The sequence below is a fragment of the Lampetra fluviatilis genome, chromosome 44 (assembly GCF_964198595.1).
Source record: "Lampetra fluviatilis chromosome 44, kcLamFluv1.1, whole genome shotgun sequence".
Taxonomy (NCBI): domain Eukaryota; kingdom Metazoa; phylum Chordata; class Hyperoartia; order Petromyzontiformes; family Petromyzontidae; genus Lampetra; species Lampetra fluviatilis.
Window position 1 is genome coordinate 4,726,084 of NC_136318.1, and position 14,589 is coordinate 4,740,672.

The 14,589-nt window shown below is 45.2% G+C and overlaps 1 protein-coding gene across 14 annotated transcripts in view; it reads left to right on the forward strand.

The window, feature by feature from the left end:
- The first annotated feature begins 498 nt into the window (after positions 1–498).
- Positions 499–14,589, forward strand: part of HUWE1 (HECT, UBA and WWE domain containing E3 ubiquitin protein ligase 1) — a 95,178-nt gene continuing 81,087 nt past the window's right edge. For 12 of the 14 annotated variants that reach the window (XM_078876536.1, XM_078876544.1, XM_078876543.1 and 9 more), the window contains exons 1-4: positions 499–568; positions 5,058–5,159; positions 8,884–8,982; positions 13,613–13,819. In XM_078876536.1, coding sequence (XP_078732662.1) covers positions 5,115–5,159; positions 8,884–8,982; positions 13,613–13,819 — 351 coding nt within the window. In that variant the 5' untranslated portion in view covers positions 499–568; positions 5,058–5,114. Of the gene's footprint in view, positions 626–780; positions 851–5,057; positions 5,160–8,883; positions 8,983–13,612; positions 13,820–14,589 lie in introns of those variants that run through there. The other 2 variants (XM_078876538.1, XM_078876537.1) reach the window with 2 other exon arrangements.

Consider the following 14,589-nt stretch of genomic DNA (forward strand, 5'->3'; position numbering starts at 1 on the left):
ATTAACCATTAACATAACAGCAAACAATTATATTCTTTGTTCTTTCAGTAAAGTCACGTCGTGAGAATTTTATTGTTTTATAATTTTATTATTTTATTATTTCCCTTCTACGTGACTTTACCGAAAGAACCAAGAATATGAATCCCTGCAGTCATTAAAGCTTTAAATCAAAATAAAATAATTAATATAATATAAACCAATAACATAATAAAAACCATCATCTTCACATACATAAATTATTACAATATAGTACATTAACATAATATACAACATTAGCATAACATAACCATTAGCATAATATAAAACATTAACATAATACATAATTCGTTCTGTCGCGGATTCATGACATCGCTGTTAACAGCGAACTCGCCCCTCCCCTTACCACCCTCCTCCCCCCCACACAATCTCGAACCCGATTGGCTACTGCAGCATTGACAAGGGGTGCCCCCCCCCCACGCACCCACCCGTAGGAGGTTTTTTCTACCTCTGCCCTGGCACCACCGCCTCCAATCCGGGCACCCCGCGCGTGTTAACGCGGGGAAACATGGCGGCGACCGCGCGCGTCCAGGCGAGTTGCGGCTCCACCACCACCACCAACCACGGCTCCCCCCCTCCCTCCATGCTAGTGCGACTTACACATTGCTTTTACAGGAACCTCTCTCGAGAGATAATCAAGCCCCCCACTGAATAATCGAGGGGGGGGTCTCTGTGTCTCGCTCGCTAAGGGGGTGGGGGGGAGATTCGTTTTGTCTCTCCGGGTCGGGGTCCTCCTCCTCCTCCCCCCGTGGCCGACGCCATTTTTCGCGCGCGGCCCTCGCTCCGCCGCGCCGACGTTGAATTGCTTCTCGCGGTGTTTATTTCACGTCTACATTCGGTTTGTGTGTGTGTGTGGGGAGAGGGTTTTTTTTTTGTACCGCTGTGGTTTGTTGTTGTTTGGTTGAATGGTTTGTGTGGGATTGGAGGCGGCGTTGAGGTGCGAGGTCGTGGACGGGGGGGGGGGGTCGAGGTGGGCGTCTTGAGGCGGCCTGGGGGGCGCTGGGGGCGGTAGAGGCCGCTAGGCTAGGCCGAGGCTTTCTTCCCCCCCCGCGCTTAGTAAATCAACCCGGTTAGCATTCTCATTCTAAAATATTACCCTTTTTTTCTTACAAATATTTTTTATAAAGTGCACGGCATGCACCGCCGTGCTGGTGTTGATGTTTAGGGGTGTTTAGCAACCCTCGTGCGGCGTTTCTGCCGCCGGCTTTAGCTGATCGCACGAATCGCGCGGTTCGGGTGCTTTGCCGCCGCCGCCGCTGACCTCGGTAGTGACGCCGAGCGGCGTTTAATTTCTTTCGGAGATTTATCCCAAGTAGTTTAACGTTTATACTTGGGTGGTGGTGATACTGGTGGTGCGGGGGTTTGTTGCACGTTTTATAATACAACTACGCACGCTTTAAGCGGTCACGTCTTTTTAAACTTTTTGTGTTTGTCGCTTGTGATGGGTTTAAGCGAAGATGACGAGGCCTACACTCGTACACCTCCACCACCACCCGGATTCACGTCGTTGTCGAGTTCTCAGTGGCGTCTCCCCTTTAATTAGATGCACAGGAGCTGCTTCGTTTAATTAACGAGTTAATTAGCCGCGCTGCCCTTCCTGCCACCCCGGAGACTTTCGGCGCCTTTTTACTCCGCCTGAGCCGGTGACGGGGAGGTTCGTGACGGACCCACAGGCCCCGCCGCCTCCAATCGAGTTTAGCTTCGTGTTGAGATAATGTCATCATCGGTTAGTCTTACACGGATATTAGTAACTGGTTAGTCTCGTGCTATATTTGCCATCGGAGATGGTTTTTTTTGTTGTACGGCTATTCGCCATTCGGTTAGGCCTTTGTTGAGATTGTGTTACGGTGATAGCACCAAGGCCCAGCCGTCACCCTACGACCATAAACCAGATCAATGAGCCTCGTGTGTTAAGTAGATGTTAGTGTCCGCTGCATCCAGGTATATAATAGCCACAGCCACCCGCTCATTGTTGTGCTAATTTCACATTTGAGGTTAAAGTTGCGGCATTGGTCTGACGTACGGGGGGGAGCCTATTGTGCTCGGGTTTAGGACTAAGGCCTCACCAAAGCCCGAGTGCTGCGGTGATGTAATCGGTCAGGTATAGGTTTATGCGGTGTAACCATCGCACTCGTTATTTGACTATTTTCATCATCTTCGTAGCAGGTGTTTAGGCCACGATTCATAATTTGGTTCGTATTTTCACTGGGTTTGTGTTATGGTGTCAGGACCAGGCCCCAACCAAAGCCGTGAACCGCATACACTTTGTTTTGGGTTGATGTCATAATCGGGTATAACCATAGCACTGTTTATTATTAGGCTGTATTCGTCATCGGGGCTAGTGTTAGGATTATTATTCCTCATTCGGATAGGCCTTTGTTGGCCCTGTGTTTATGTCAGGACTAGGCCCAACCATAGCCCCATACCATAAACCATTAACAACGTCGTGTTTGGCTGATATGGTTAGACACAGGTAAACACATTCAGTTAGTTTCGTCTTGGGCTTGTTTAGGCTTCCATCCGTGACACTACATTGGTTTGATATTTGTGTTGTGCTCGTGTTATAGTGATGGTCAGGCCCAGCCATAGCCCAAACTCCAAACACACTCGGGTAAAAACATTGTTAAGTTTAGCCTTGTGTCAGATGGTTGATATGGTCTTGGCTAAGCCTATACGTAGTCATACCAATACTGTACATTGGTTAGCTTTGTTGCTATACTCTTGTGATGAGGCCCAGCCATAAGCATAAACTATGAAACCAAGTTGAGCCTCTATTTGAGCTGATGTAAGTGGTAGATCCAGGCAAACATAACCGTAGCTGTTTTTAACCTCGTGTGTTTTTCTTTCATCGTCATGTGCAAAAAACACATTACATTGGTATACCCTTGTGTTGTGCTGATGTAAGGGTTTTTCCCAGTCTTAGCCTCGCGTTTGGTGTCACTGTCAGTGGCAGGTTCAGGCATAACGCAAGCTCTGTTTAGCCGAGCTTTGTGCTGTTTTCATAGTTTCTGGATGCATCTGTGACTCACATTTTGGTTTAGGCACGTGTTTTGCTGGTGATGGTGTTAGTCCCTTTCGTGGCCTTGACCCAGTTTCGCCTTGTCTTGAGCTGATAAACATCGCCAGTGTCAGACCAAGGCATCATTAGGCCAAACCAAATTTGGCCTAATGTGCTGTCATGGTCTCAGACTACATTTGTCTCTTGCGTTGGTTTAGGCTTGTGTTGTGTTGTTAGGGTAAGACCTCGCTATAGTCCTAATGCAGTTTGGCCTTGTGTTTTGCTAATACCATTCAGTGACATTTCCAGACGTAACATGACTGTTTAGCCTTTATAAATATTTTTAAAAGCTAGGGCTACATTTATGCATGTTATGTTGTTTTAGATTTGTGTTCTGCTGGTGTTTGGGTTAGGAAGAGGCATAGGCCCACCTAAAGCCCTATTACAGTTGAGCCGATGTCATGGTCTGGACTTGGGTTACAGCCATGAATCTGTCATGGTTTAGCCACGTGCTTGTCAGAATTAACATTAGTAGCTAGTTGTATGAGAAACACGTTATGTTTCATTCAGGGGAAAACATAAACTAAGGTGTCTTATGCAATAACCACAATTTTATCGAAATAGCCATAACCCATTTTATTGTTTAACGGGCTTTGTATGGCCAGGGTTATCTCCCTGCTGTAAACGTAACCTCCTTTAGCCTTGTGTTTTGATAAAATAAGCAAATTTGGCCTGTTAACCAAAACTGAAAAGCTTGGCAGGATTAGAAGTACACATCGAGACTGCCTTTGCTTAATGCGTGTATTTGTAAACATGTATATCTGCTTGTGCAGTTGATTGAAGCCACGTGTACACAACACATATACACTTTACATTTGCTTCTGGATGTTGCCCTACCTTGTGCCATTTGTAACGACTAGAGCGTTGCTTGTTCGCTAGCCTCACCTGGCGTAGTCAAGGGTGGAACATTGGCTCAGTCTAATCATTCACACCAGCACTGCTGGATGAGCTGTTTTCAAAATGGCATCAACATTCTTGACTGTGTGTGTGCCCTTGGTTTGATTGGGCCTGAAGCCAGCCACTGTTGACAGTAGTCACTTGCCGCCCTCGTTAAAGTGTAAATTTTTTTTAATGGAAGCGTTTGTGTCACGGCACGACGTGTTGATATTTTATCAATGGGTTTGTCGCCGTGCTGATGAAGTATTGTCTGTTTTTACATAATGAATAGTCCACGTGCCGATGTTAATTGTGCATGCTGAGCAAAGTGAGTCGGCTCCTGTTTTGCGTCGTGGCCCGAGTGATAGGACATTTTAATTGAGAATACTCCCCACATTCGTCATTAACATCGCCTAACAATAGAAACATTCATAGGCAAATGTTTCAACTAAATGGGCTCGGTAATTGCACTGAAGAAGGGCCACTGCCGTAGAGTTAGCTTATTTATTTTACTTTCTTGTTCGGCAGTTTTGTTCACGAAAAATGTTGAGTTCTTATTGGTGCTTGTGCACCACTTCCAAGGCAGCACCTTTCGTCAATATATTTGACAAAGTACCACTCGGTGCGTTGGCTTGTATCATGTGAAATGAAACCAATTAATGGGACGTGCTAAAGTATGGTCCAATAACCTCTGTGACCCACTTGGGTTGGACCTCATCCAGCAGTAGATTGAAAGGGGAAGAACTGTGCATGAACTGTTCGCATTCTTTAAAATTTAAGCATTGTTGCTGTCCACACAGGCTGAAAATGTAAACCCTCGTTAGATTAACACAAACGCTAAACTTACGCACCCATGTTTAACTAAGATATTAACAACTGCACATTTACATTAAATGTAATGTATTCGTTGAATCGAGCACTGCAATGAATGCCTGTGCACACGACCGTGTCGGGTTCGCGATAGTAACAGCGTTTAAATGGTAGATTTACCTGCGCCGATTGAGCTAAGCCCACTGGAGGGTCGTGGGTAATTTAAAATCCCATTATCTTAAACTCTGCTGTTGGTTTTTTTCTGTTTGCTTTGCAGAATTGTTAAAAAAAGAGTTGGATCGTCCAAACTAACGAGAGAAAAGAGGAAAGAAAAATGAAGGTGGATCGGACCAAGCTGAAGAAGACGCCCACAGAAGCGGTGAGTCTGGCCCGACGCCGGCTTGTGGCACCCGTGTGGTTGCGACACCTTTGACACCTGGGTGCTGTGTTTGCATTACCGGATACAGGGAGAGAGTGAGTGAGGTGTGTGACAACTAGATAAGTATATTAATTGATCCTTTGATTATCGCTTTGGGAATCTATTGTTAATTGAAAAAGTATCGGAATCCATCTTAGGAATGATGAAAGTGATTGGCACCCCGCGTGAACTTTCAAATCACACACTGCATTTGTGATTGATCTGCGGCAGCCCATCGTAAGGCATCGGCTGGCGGGGTGCTCGCTAGGCACCACATTTATGATAGATTTTTGTGTGCAATTATCAATAACGCAAAAAATGGCAATTAACAACCCTCGTTGGATCGCAGTGCGGATAAATGAAGCGCTTGGCTACGGAGTTGTCGGGTCACTGCGGCAGTTTGTAGAGAACATAATCGATCAACGGGCAGCAGGAGAAAATAATGAATGAAGCAGAGATGGGAATGAAGTTGGCGATTGAGAGATTATTTCCCAAGTGTTCTCGTGTTGAAGTGGACACGTGACTGTCCATCGATTCAAATCGTTGCATTGAAATGTTTGCTTAAGAGTCGACTACAATTTATGCAGATTATATGCAAACCTTACATCTAGGCTCATCGAATGACAAACGACAAACAATACAGAGACGACAATACAATGCTGGCGCTGACTTTTGGTAGAGATTGTTGAACCGTGGTTGGGCGGGTGGTTAATTGTTGCGTAGTTAATGATATGTTTGTAACTAAAAGGGAAGGCAATCTCGGCCTTCTCTACGTTTCCACGGTGAATGTTTTCGCGATGGGTTACTCGTGGCATGTGGGGTTGGGGGCACGTCGACCCCACGCATCCTGCTGTGCTCTCTCACAATAACACAACACCCAGATGAAGCAAGTGGTCAGATTGTTGTGTAATAGCGACGTTAATCTTTTATACAGCAGAGAAGGACCATTTCCTGACATTTCGCCTGTTATATAATTTTTCCCTATTGGGGCAGCATTCTTGACCAATGTGAGTTTGCGTTATTTTTCTGCTTGTGCGCACCCACCGCCAATGCAGTGTGGCAGATTTTTTTTTGCTCTGTCAAAGATTGTAAACAACAAGGTGCTCGTTTTCCCAATCGTACTCGAGTCGATGTGTAACATATATTTCCCTTAAACAGCTATTGCGTTAATAGGGCGATGTCATGCATAGGCACGTCAGCAGTAAAGCAAACCTGAGAAATACATTCTCTTGTGTTGTTGAGCCACGACCGTAAAAATAACATCGGATTAAAATATTTGCGGCAAGCCTTCTCAACTCCCGCTGCTTGTGTTTAATGTATCGTTCGTGCGGCGAGAGTGGCGTGTGTGGACCCACGGTCCGGACGTCCAGTAACATAGTAATGTGTAAAGCGTAATGAAGGGCCTTGCATAAGTGCGCCTCTTTCCTTTGATAGAGTTTTGCAGTAGCGCTTTATATGTTTAAATGTTGCGGTAAACGAGTCGGAAAATCTAATTCTATAATTGAGCCTTCTGATTGTATTCTGGCATCTCATGATTATTTTACCGCGTTAAGTTTTCCTTACATATAATTTTATGAGTTTTTACAACAGTTTTCTTTGGAAATGTTTATTTTAACATGTGTAAAGTGGCCTTGAATTTAGTGGTATGAAAGGCGCCCTGTAAATAAAGATTGTTATTATCGTGAACCATGATCAGTCTACTGCTGTGCATCGCCATCTCTCGCAGACCTGCGATGCAACAATCCATGTAGCACCCAGTACAGCGAGCCGATTCAACAGCCCCATCTCACATGTGGTCGTCCTCTCAGTCGGGTTTTTTTTTTTTCGCTGCACCACCACTCTGGAGCCATAAGTGGTCTGTGCTGTCCCAAACCCTTCTATATTTTTTGTTACTTAACAAGCATTTGGTTGACACTGCTCTTGCATCGATTCAACTGATTAACTTTATTAAAACCTCCCAGTTTTCTCAGGGCCCCACATTGTGGAGTGCAATCCGCTTCCATCAAGTTATCCAATCTCCCTGCCCTCTATTTCTATATAGCCTATTGTGTATATATTTTTTTCTGTTGTAAGGCAGCGATGGTGATGAATGTGGTAGGGTTATTGATGAGGTTATTTCATTCGGCCTGTGCTTGCCATGTGCGGGCTGGTGTGGCATACTTGTGCTCGGCAGTTTCAGGCTCTGCACACCGGCTGTTAATATGGCGGTGCCGGCACTGTACGATAAATCCGCCGTGCCGCCGATTGCTAGCTCTCTGTTTTCTCGCGATGGATCGCCGGGCCGTTTAAGGGCCCATTTACATGGTAAACTATCGGTGAGAGCGCCACGCTGCATGGCGTGTCGCGCCCGCGCTGCATTGCCGGCCCCTTGGGAGATATGCTACATAAACGCCCCGCTCTCTTGTATTTTTTGCCTACAGTTGGGCGAATGGCGTCTGATAGATATTGTAGACCACTATGAGAAACCGGTTTATTACTAACCTTCGCAAGAGCAGGAATGAACAAACCAAAGTGTGCGCGCGAGATGGTGTTTTGAGAGGTGGACAAATACCAGTAACTCGTGCTCAAGGTTTTATTCCTGAATGGTTTCCATCGTTTGCAGCGCGGCTTTTGTATTTGCCTGTTAACGTGACCTGGGAAGGAATTGCCTTTTACCGTAAAAAAACATAATTGTCTTGATCATATTAAATACGTTTGAATCCCGGTAACTGTTGAACTTGCCGTTGGCGGCCGCGGTATTTACTCCGATGTGTATAATTTAAATGGCAATTTGCAGGCGAAGGGGGGAGAGATTGTCCAAGGCAATAAAATCTGACATTTCTTGCTACTGCATCATAACAGCGAGGCGATCACTCCCCCCCCCCCTCGCAGAGAGAGCTTCATTTACCATAAACACAACTCTGTCAGCCAGCATGCTCCTGTCGCAAAACAGCAAAAGTACGAAATGGGTTCCGAGCAATGTTGCCGCTTGTACGCTCGCACCTGTTATCGGCCACGTGTCGGAGTGGGTACCATCCGTCCTCGCGGGACCGGCCCGCAGGAGTTTGATCGATCAAAGCTGAAGCCCGTTTGAAACGTTCGCCAGAGGTGCTGATGACGGTGCTAATCGATGGAAACGTTGGATTTGCTTGCGTCTTGCTCGTTTCGTAGCCAACGCAGAGGCACTTTTGCAATTTTGGTTCTCGTCACTTTGTTTTCTCAGGCCAACATTGCAAAAGAGACGTGCGGTGTCGCTAGCATCTCGACCGGTTAAAGTGAGCTGAGCCGAGTTGTTTATCGGCAAGAGTATGAGAGATATCAACATTATTTGAAGGAACTGTAGCCATCAATTGCGAGTCGCACAATTTGCAGTGGTGATATCTTTCCTGCCAAGTCACATCACTCGCAAAAATGGAAATTTCCAATTTTGAAGGACACTTGAGTCGAAGGTGTAAGTTGTGTTGCCATCCAAAAGAAATCTGGCCAAATTGATCACAGGCTTGCCCAAAAAACCATGGGTTTGCCCAAAGCAACAACCAATGCTGAAAGGATATGCCTCGACATGCGAGAAATCTGTTCCGCCGTCTTAACGTGGAGCGATTCGCAAGTGGGCGGATGTTTCGCTGGTAATGCCGCGCCACTGCCACGGGACCAGCTGATGATGAATCTTGCCTAACGACGGTGCCATGTGCCCCCCCCCCCACAGCCGACAGACTGCCGGGCCCTCATTGAGAAGCTGAAGGCATGTGGAGACAAGCAGCTGCTGCAGGAGCTGCAGAAAATCAAGACATGGAACTTTGGAAAGGTACAGACACACTGCTGTATTTGTTTTTTTTATATGCACCACCATGAATATTCCTACGCATTACTAGGGTTGCTGTGAAATGCCTATACTGCGACATATATTGCGCTATAAGATCCACATTAATCGTCATATTGTGAAATTTAAAATTGTCTAGTATTGTTGAACACGTAGGCTTTTGCAACCAGTATTCATAATAAAGGGGTTTATTTTTGGGCTAGATCGCATAATTATAAATTTCTCATTAACCCACCACCTCAGACAGCCAATTAGTAAGGTTTGTCTTGTAATCAAAACGTGCCAAGTAGTTACTACTTCAGCACACTGGTATGTTGGAGAATAAACCCACATTTACAATTAGTATTCAGTTATATTGCGCCAATCGTAGTAATTACATTTGCAATTCCCTACGGGCGTGGGAATTGTTGTGCTGAGACTGTTTTGAGACGGGCACTGTGTACTTGCTACTTGCCACTCATCTTTGCCCAGGATTCACTTCTTCCTTGCACGACGTACCATGGGCTTGTTATCCTCTAAATGTCGTGCGTGGAGTAGTTGAGACAATTGGAGGAAGGAGGTGACTGGTGATTGGGATGGAGGTCGGAGGGTGTGGAGGTGGTGAGAGGGTGAAATCATTGGTCAAGGGCAAAGGAGAAACGTGTCAAGTCTTGAACCTGGAAGTCGCTAGTGATGTACAGTAAAACCTTGGATTGCGAGCATAATTCGTCCCGGAAACGTGTTTGTAATCCAAAGCACTCGTATATCAAAACACTCGAATATCAGTTGTGATCACGTGACGCTCGGCAGACAAAGCGTATACACGTACTACTCGTATTGCAAGACCTCGCTCGTTTATCAAATTAATATTTATAAAAAAAATTAGCTTTTCTTGCAAAAACACTCGCAGACCAAGTTACTCGCAATCCAAGGCTTTACTGTATGTTGAAATTCTTTCGCACCGTACGTAGAAAACCTTGCGAATCGGAGGTGCGGGGGAAGTACAACAAACTAAACACAAAAAGTATTTCTAGTGATATGCGTTTTAAATCTAGATTTAAAAGTGCATAGCTCCAGTGGCTTCCTGGGGCTCTGCTGCAGAAGATCATCTGAAAGCGCGCGATGCAGGGACCGTCTTTGTTCGATGGTTAGCCAAAAGACGCCGTGCGGATGACCACTGCAGGGTGGGAAATCGAACTGGGGTTGGAAGATTGCAGGACAGCAATGGATATGTCGGCGTTTTGTTGGGGTACAATGGTTACCTACCACCCTAAATGTGTTTGTCCACATTCTTATCGAAGGATCCTTCTGATAAAGTCGCGACACTTTGGCTTGTCTGTGAAATTATAGGGTAGTACTATTATTATTGTTCTTCTTCCAAGACACGGTCGTGACAGCAGTGGAGAAAGAAGCGTTCTCCGTCGGCTTGGAAGAGGTTAACTGGGTGTTTCCGTGAGGTATTGGAAAGTAAACACGGAGGCATATCCAATAATTGATTCTGTATTGAGTTGGGAGGCGGCGGGAGGGATTTGAGGATTGGTGAGATGAGATCTTGTGTGACAGACTCGATTTGGTGCCTGCCCTCCCTCGAACCTCACCACAAAAAGGTCTTTTGTTGGAGCTAGATATTAAATGTAACTATCCCCCCCCCCCCCCCGGTCTTCCCCAAGAAATCCACGGTTGTAAGAAATCTTTTTGCGTCACCGATAACAGTGGCTGCATTGTTTCGATTGCTTGCTGATGGACGCGAGGTCCCCGTAGTCGGTTGAGAATATGCACAGTAAGATGTAATGTAATTCAGCTGCCTCTGTAAAGGCCTCACTGGGTCTCCAAGAATTTGTGTAGCATGTTGCATCGGGATGTCTGACCATTTGTGGCAAAGTCGCTTCTGAACAAGAAGCTAATAGCTCAGTGGGCTTCACCTGGTAAAATTAACATGGATATGTTTTTGTGATGTGCTTACATTTCCTCTTATGCAGTGGTACCTCGGTATACGTCGTTAATTCGTTCCAGAAGGTAAAACTTATACCGAAAATGACGTAGACCAAACGAATTTTCCCCATAAGAAATAAAGGGAAAGGAAATAATCCGTTCCAGAGTATAAGAAATGACATTTTTTGTGGCATATTATACATTAATGGGGTTGTATAAAATAATTTAGACACTACTTATTACTAAAATGCATACATTAATTAAAATAAATGCATAAATAAATTACAATAAATTTTAATAAAAAATACAATTTAACATCACTTTACCTTGCTGAGAGGAGTTGATAGCCTACGAGGATGGTGGTGAGGAAGGGGAGGAGTCGTGAACGGGGTCTACGCGGGTATGCGGTGACTCATCCCCGACCCATACAAGTTCTAGTAAGCCCGTCGTATCCCAAGACATTTCTCTCTCGTCAAAACACGACATATACCAAATTCGACGTATTCCAAAGCGGTCGTCTACCGAGGTATGACTACTTCGTATTCCTATCATCTTTTCGTATTGTTTGTTGTGGTAACTTTCTGATCCGCCTCTACTTTATAGCTCATCGGATTCCTGTAGTATAAATAAAGATTCTGAATCCCTTCTAGATTCTGAATCCCCTTTTCTAACAAGTGTTTTTCACACGTGAGAGGAATCTGGTGTACCCAGAGAGAAACCCTCCACTCGTAGAGGGGTGATAACACTCAACACTCTTCATCACAGATTGCTTTACAAACCCCAAAAGCTGTACCGCAATATATTGGGAACTTCACAGCCTGGCAAGTTTGGGAGTTTCACAAATTTCTCCAGAGTGCAGGGTTACCAGCCGTGTGCTACTTGGATGTATTTAAATTGGTGCACAGTGCACGCTTCCATCACAGCAGTTTGTAGATTTTTTTGTTCAACGGCGTCTGAAACCCACCAGCCCCCCCCCGTCTCCCCCACAAGCCGTCGATACAGAATCCTCATCCCTTTGTGATGCACGAGCGTGCTCCGGATTCTTGGCCAGTTCTGCCGAATCGTAAAAAAAACTCCACCACTTCACAACCCAATAAAACACTCGTTGATAATTACCATTGCTGTGATCCAGAGTTAGCAACTGATGGTTGCAAAACTAATTGCACATTTCGTCATCGCTAGTAGCTCTCCAATTATTTAATCATTAACTGTAAGATGAATATTTTATTTAGTGCCGTCATAATGTCCTTTCAGCACTCTGTTTACCCGTGCAATCGGGACGTAACTTGAGACATTGGGTTGAACTGCGAGTGTATTTTGAAAGTGATACCTGGTGCAGGCCTTCCCCCGCCGTCTGCCCCCCCACTACCACCCCTCTCCATGTGTTATCGATCGCTCGCAGGACAAGATACCGTGCATTAAAAATAAATGGTACCAAAAAGCAAAACAGCAACGCTGGGCGAGATTTATTATTAAGTTAGGGATGATCGCGGCATGTGCATGCGACGCCCATCTGTGGGCGTCGCATGCACATGGGGTTTCTTCCACATTAATCATTAAAATATCATGCTAATTTGGTCAAAGACGGTGAGATGAAATAGTATCGAAAATGATTTCGTGAGTTTTCAGATGCATCCTCGAGATCAAGGGGGGTATGGAGTACAGGAAGTAGACTGCTGACTTGTCTGAAGTGTTATATACACGAGTGCTGCCCACTCATATGCATGGGTGTTTTCCCCAGGCACTCGTGAGTTTCTCCATTTCACAATATTCATGTCATTTGTCAAATCCTCCGAGTCTCAAGACTGTTTTTTAGGTTGGGGGGGTCCTGCTTTGGATGATTGGCCATTGAGTAAAATTTTAACCAAGGAAAATGCTAAATAACTCAAGGATGTCTTCGTGACAAACGATTTGATGCTCAGCAAGAGTTTTTCCCAGTCAATGGACCACACTACATATCGAGCTTGCTGGTAGCACCTAATGTGGGGAAACTTGTATTTAAAAAAATGACTCCCTTCATCCAACAGTGGATTGACAATGACTGATGATGACATTCACGTAATCGTTGGCTTTGATAACCACTGTGAAAATGTTATTACATGTTAATCAACTTTTAATGCCCGTATTGAATTGAATTGCTAACGGTCAAACCCTTGGCAAATAAAGGTGGCACAAGCTCCTGCTGTGTTTCATGGACTGAAGAGAATATGTATATAATGGGCACATTAATTGATTTCAAATGGATTGCTACTCTCGCCGTACACGGGTCGAATCACGAGGAGAAAAATGGCATTTTAATTCAAATCCTCTACGTGTTTTTTGCCACCAGTCTCATAGATACACGTGTTCAGTCTTTTAATAACTCCTACTACATTGCAGCCGTCACTTTCACAGTCGCTTTCACAGTATTAGGTCAACAGACAAGCTGCCATTAGGGGTCCCCAATACTAAAAACTGGCACTTTTTAAAAGTATTATTGTTATTATACGAATGTTGAGAAGTTCACAAAAAACACGCACCCCGATTAAGGGGAAAATGAAACGGTCGAATTGAACCGCCGCCCCTAAAGGAAGACCATCGACTTTTCGCGATGGCTTGGGAGTGGGGGGGGGGCGAATTATCGCCGCGTTCCTTAAATACGGGCTCGAGCGTCGCCATGACGACGCTGTAACCGTGGTAATCGCAACCCTCGGGCGTTGTGCAGTGCGAGCTGTACCACTGGGTGGACCTCCTGGACCGCTTCGACGGGATCCTGGCGGAGGCGTGCGGCACGGTGGAGGCCACGTCGTGGCTGCTGGTGTGCGACCAGCCGGGCAACAAGCAGCTGAAGGCGCTGCTGCTCTCCACGCTCAACTTCACCGCGCTGCTCATTGAGTACAGCTTCTCGCGCCACCTCTACAGCTCCATCGAGGTGAGTTTTTCAAATTCCATTCGTGGAGGACGCAGTGGTTGAAATGTTTGGGTTCTGACTCTCTTGTTTAAACCGCCGAGGTTTAAGCGCAAATGTAATTTGACAATATGATTGGGTTTATTAAGTTATTTTTTTAAATCTATAATTGTGGAGTGCTTTGATGTTGCCTGCCTGCCGAGTAGCCCTTGATAAAGAGCTTCTTAGCTTAAATGGGCTTTACTCAATGGGAAATACGCGTATGATTTCCAAAAAATTAACCCGTAAAACTAAGTTTTTCACTATAAATACTTTATATGCGTGGTGGCTAGAGTCCTCTCGTCCTCTGGCTTGAGATGGCTGCCACCTATGGGTCAGATGATTGCCTGCCACCATTAAGCAATTGGTAATTAAATATAATTTATTTTTTCCTAAAAAGTGTAAAATTTAGGGAAAAAAATTTTTCACGTGAATAAATTGTCACGCACAACGAGTCTGTGTGCAAAATGTCAGCTCGATTGGATCACGGGAAGTAGGTTAAAAAACGACCGAAAGATTTGCACGGTCGTAAGCGCGCAAGCAAGTGAACTTGATATAAAGGATTTAAAAAGACAGGAGCTTTGGGGACTGGGGAGGGGCTGTGGGGAGGATAGATCGAGTGAGAGTGGGGGGGGGTAAAATGCAGAAATAACGAGATGGATCTGCGTGGTGATTGATCAGAGGGAGTGGGGCCACAGATAACGGAGAAGGTGGCTATGGGGACGGAAGGGGAAAGGGCTGTTTGTGGGATATAT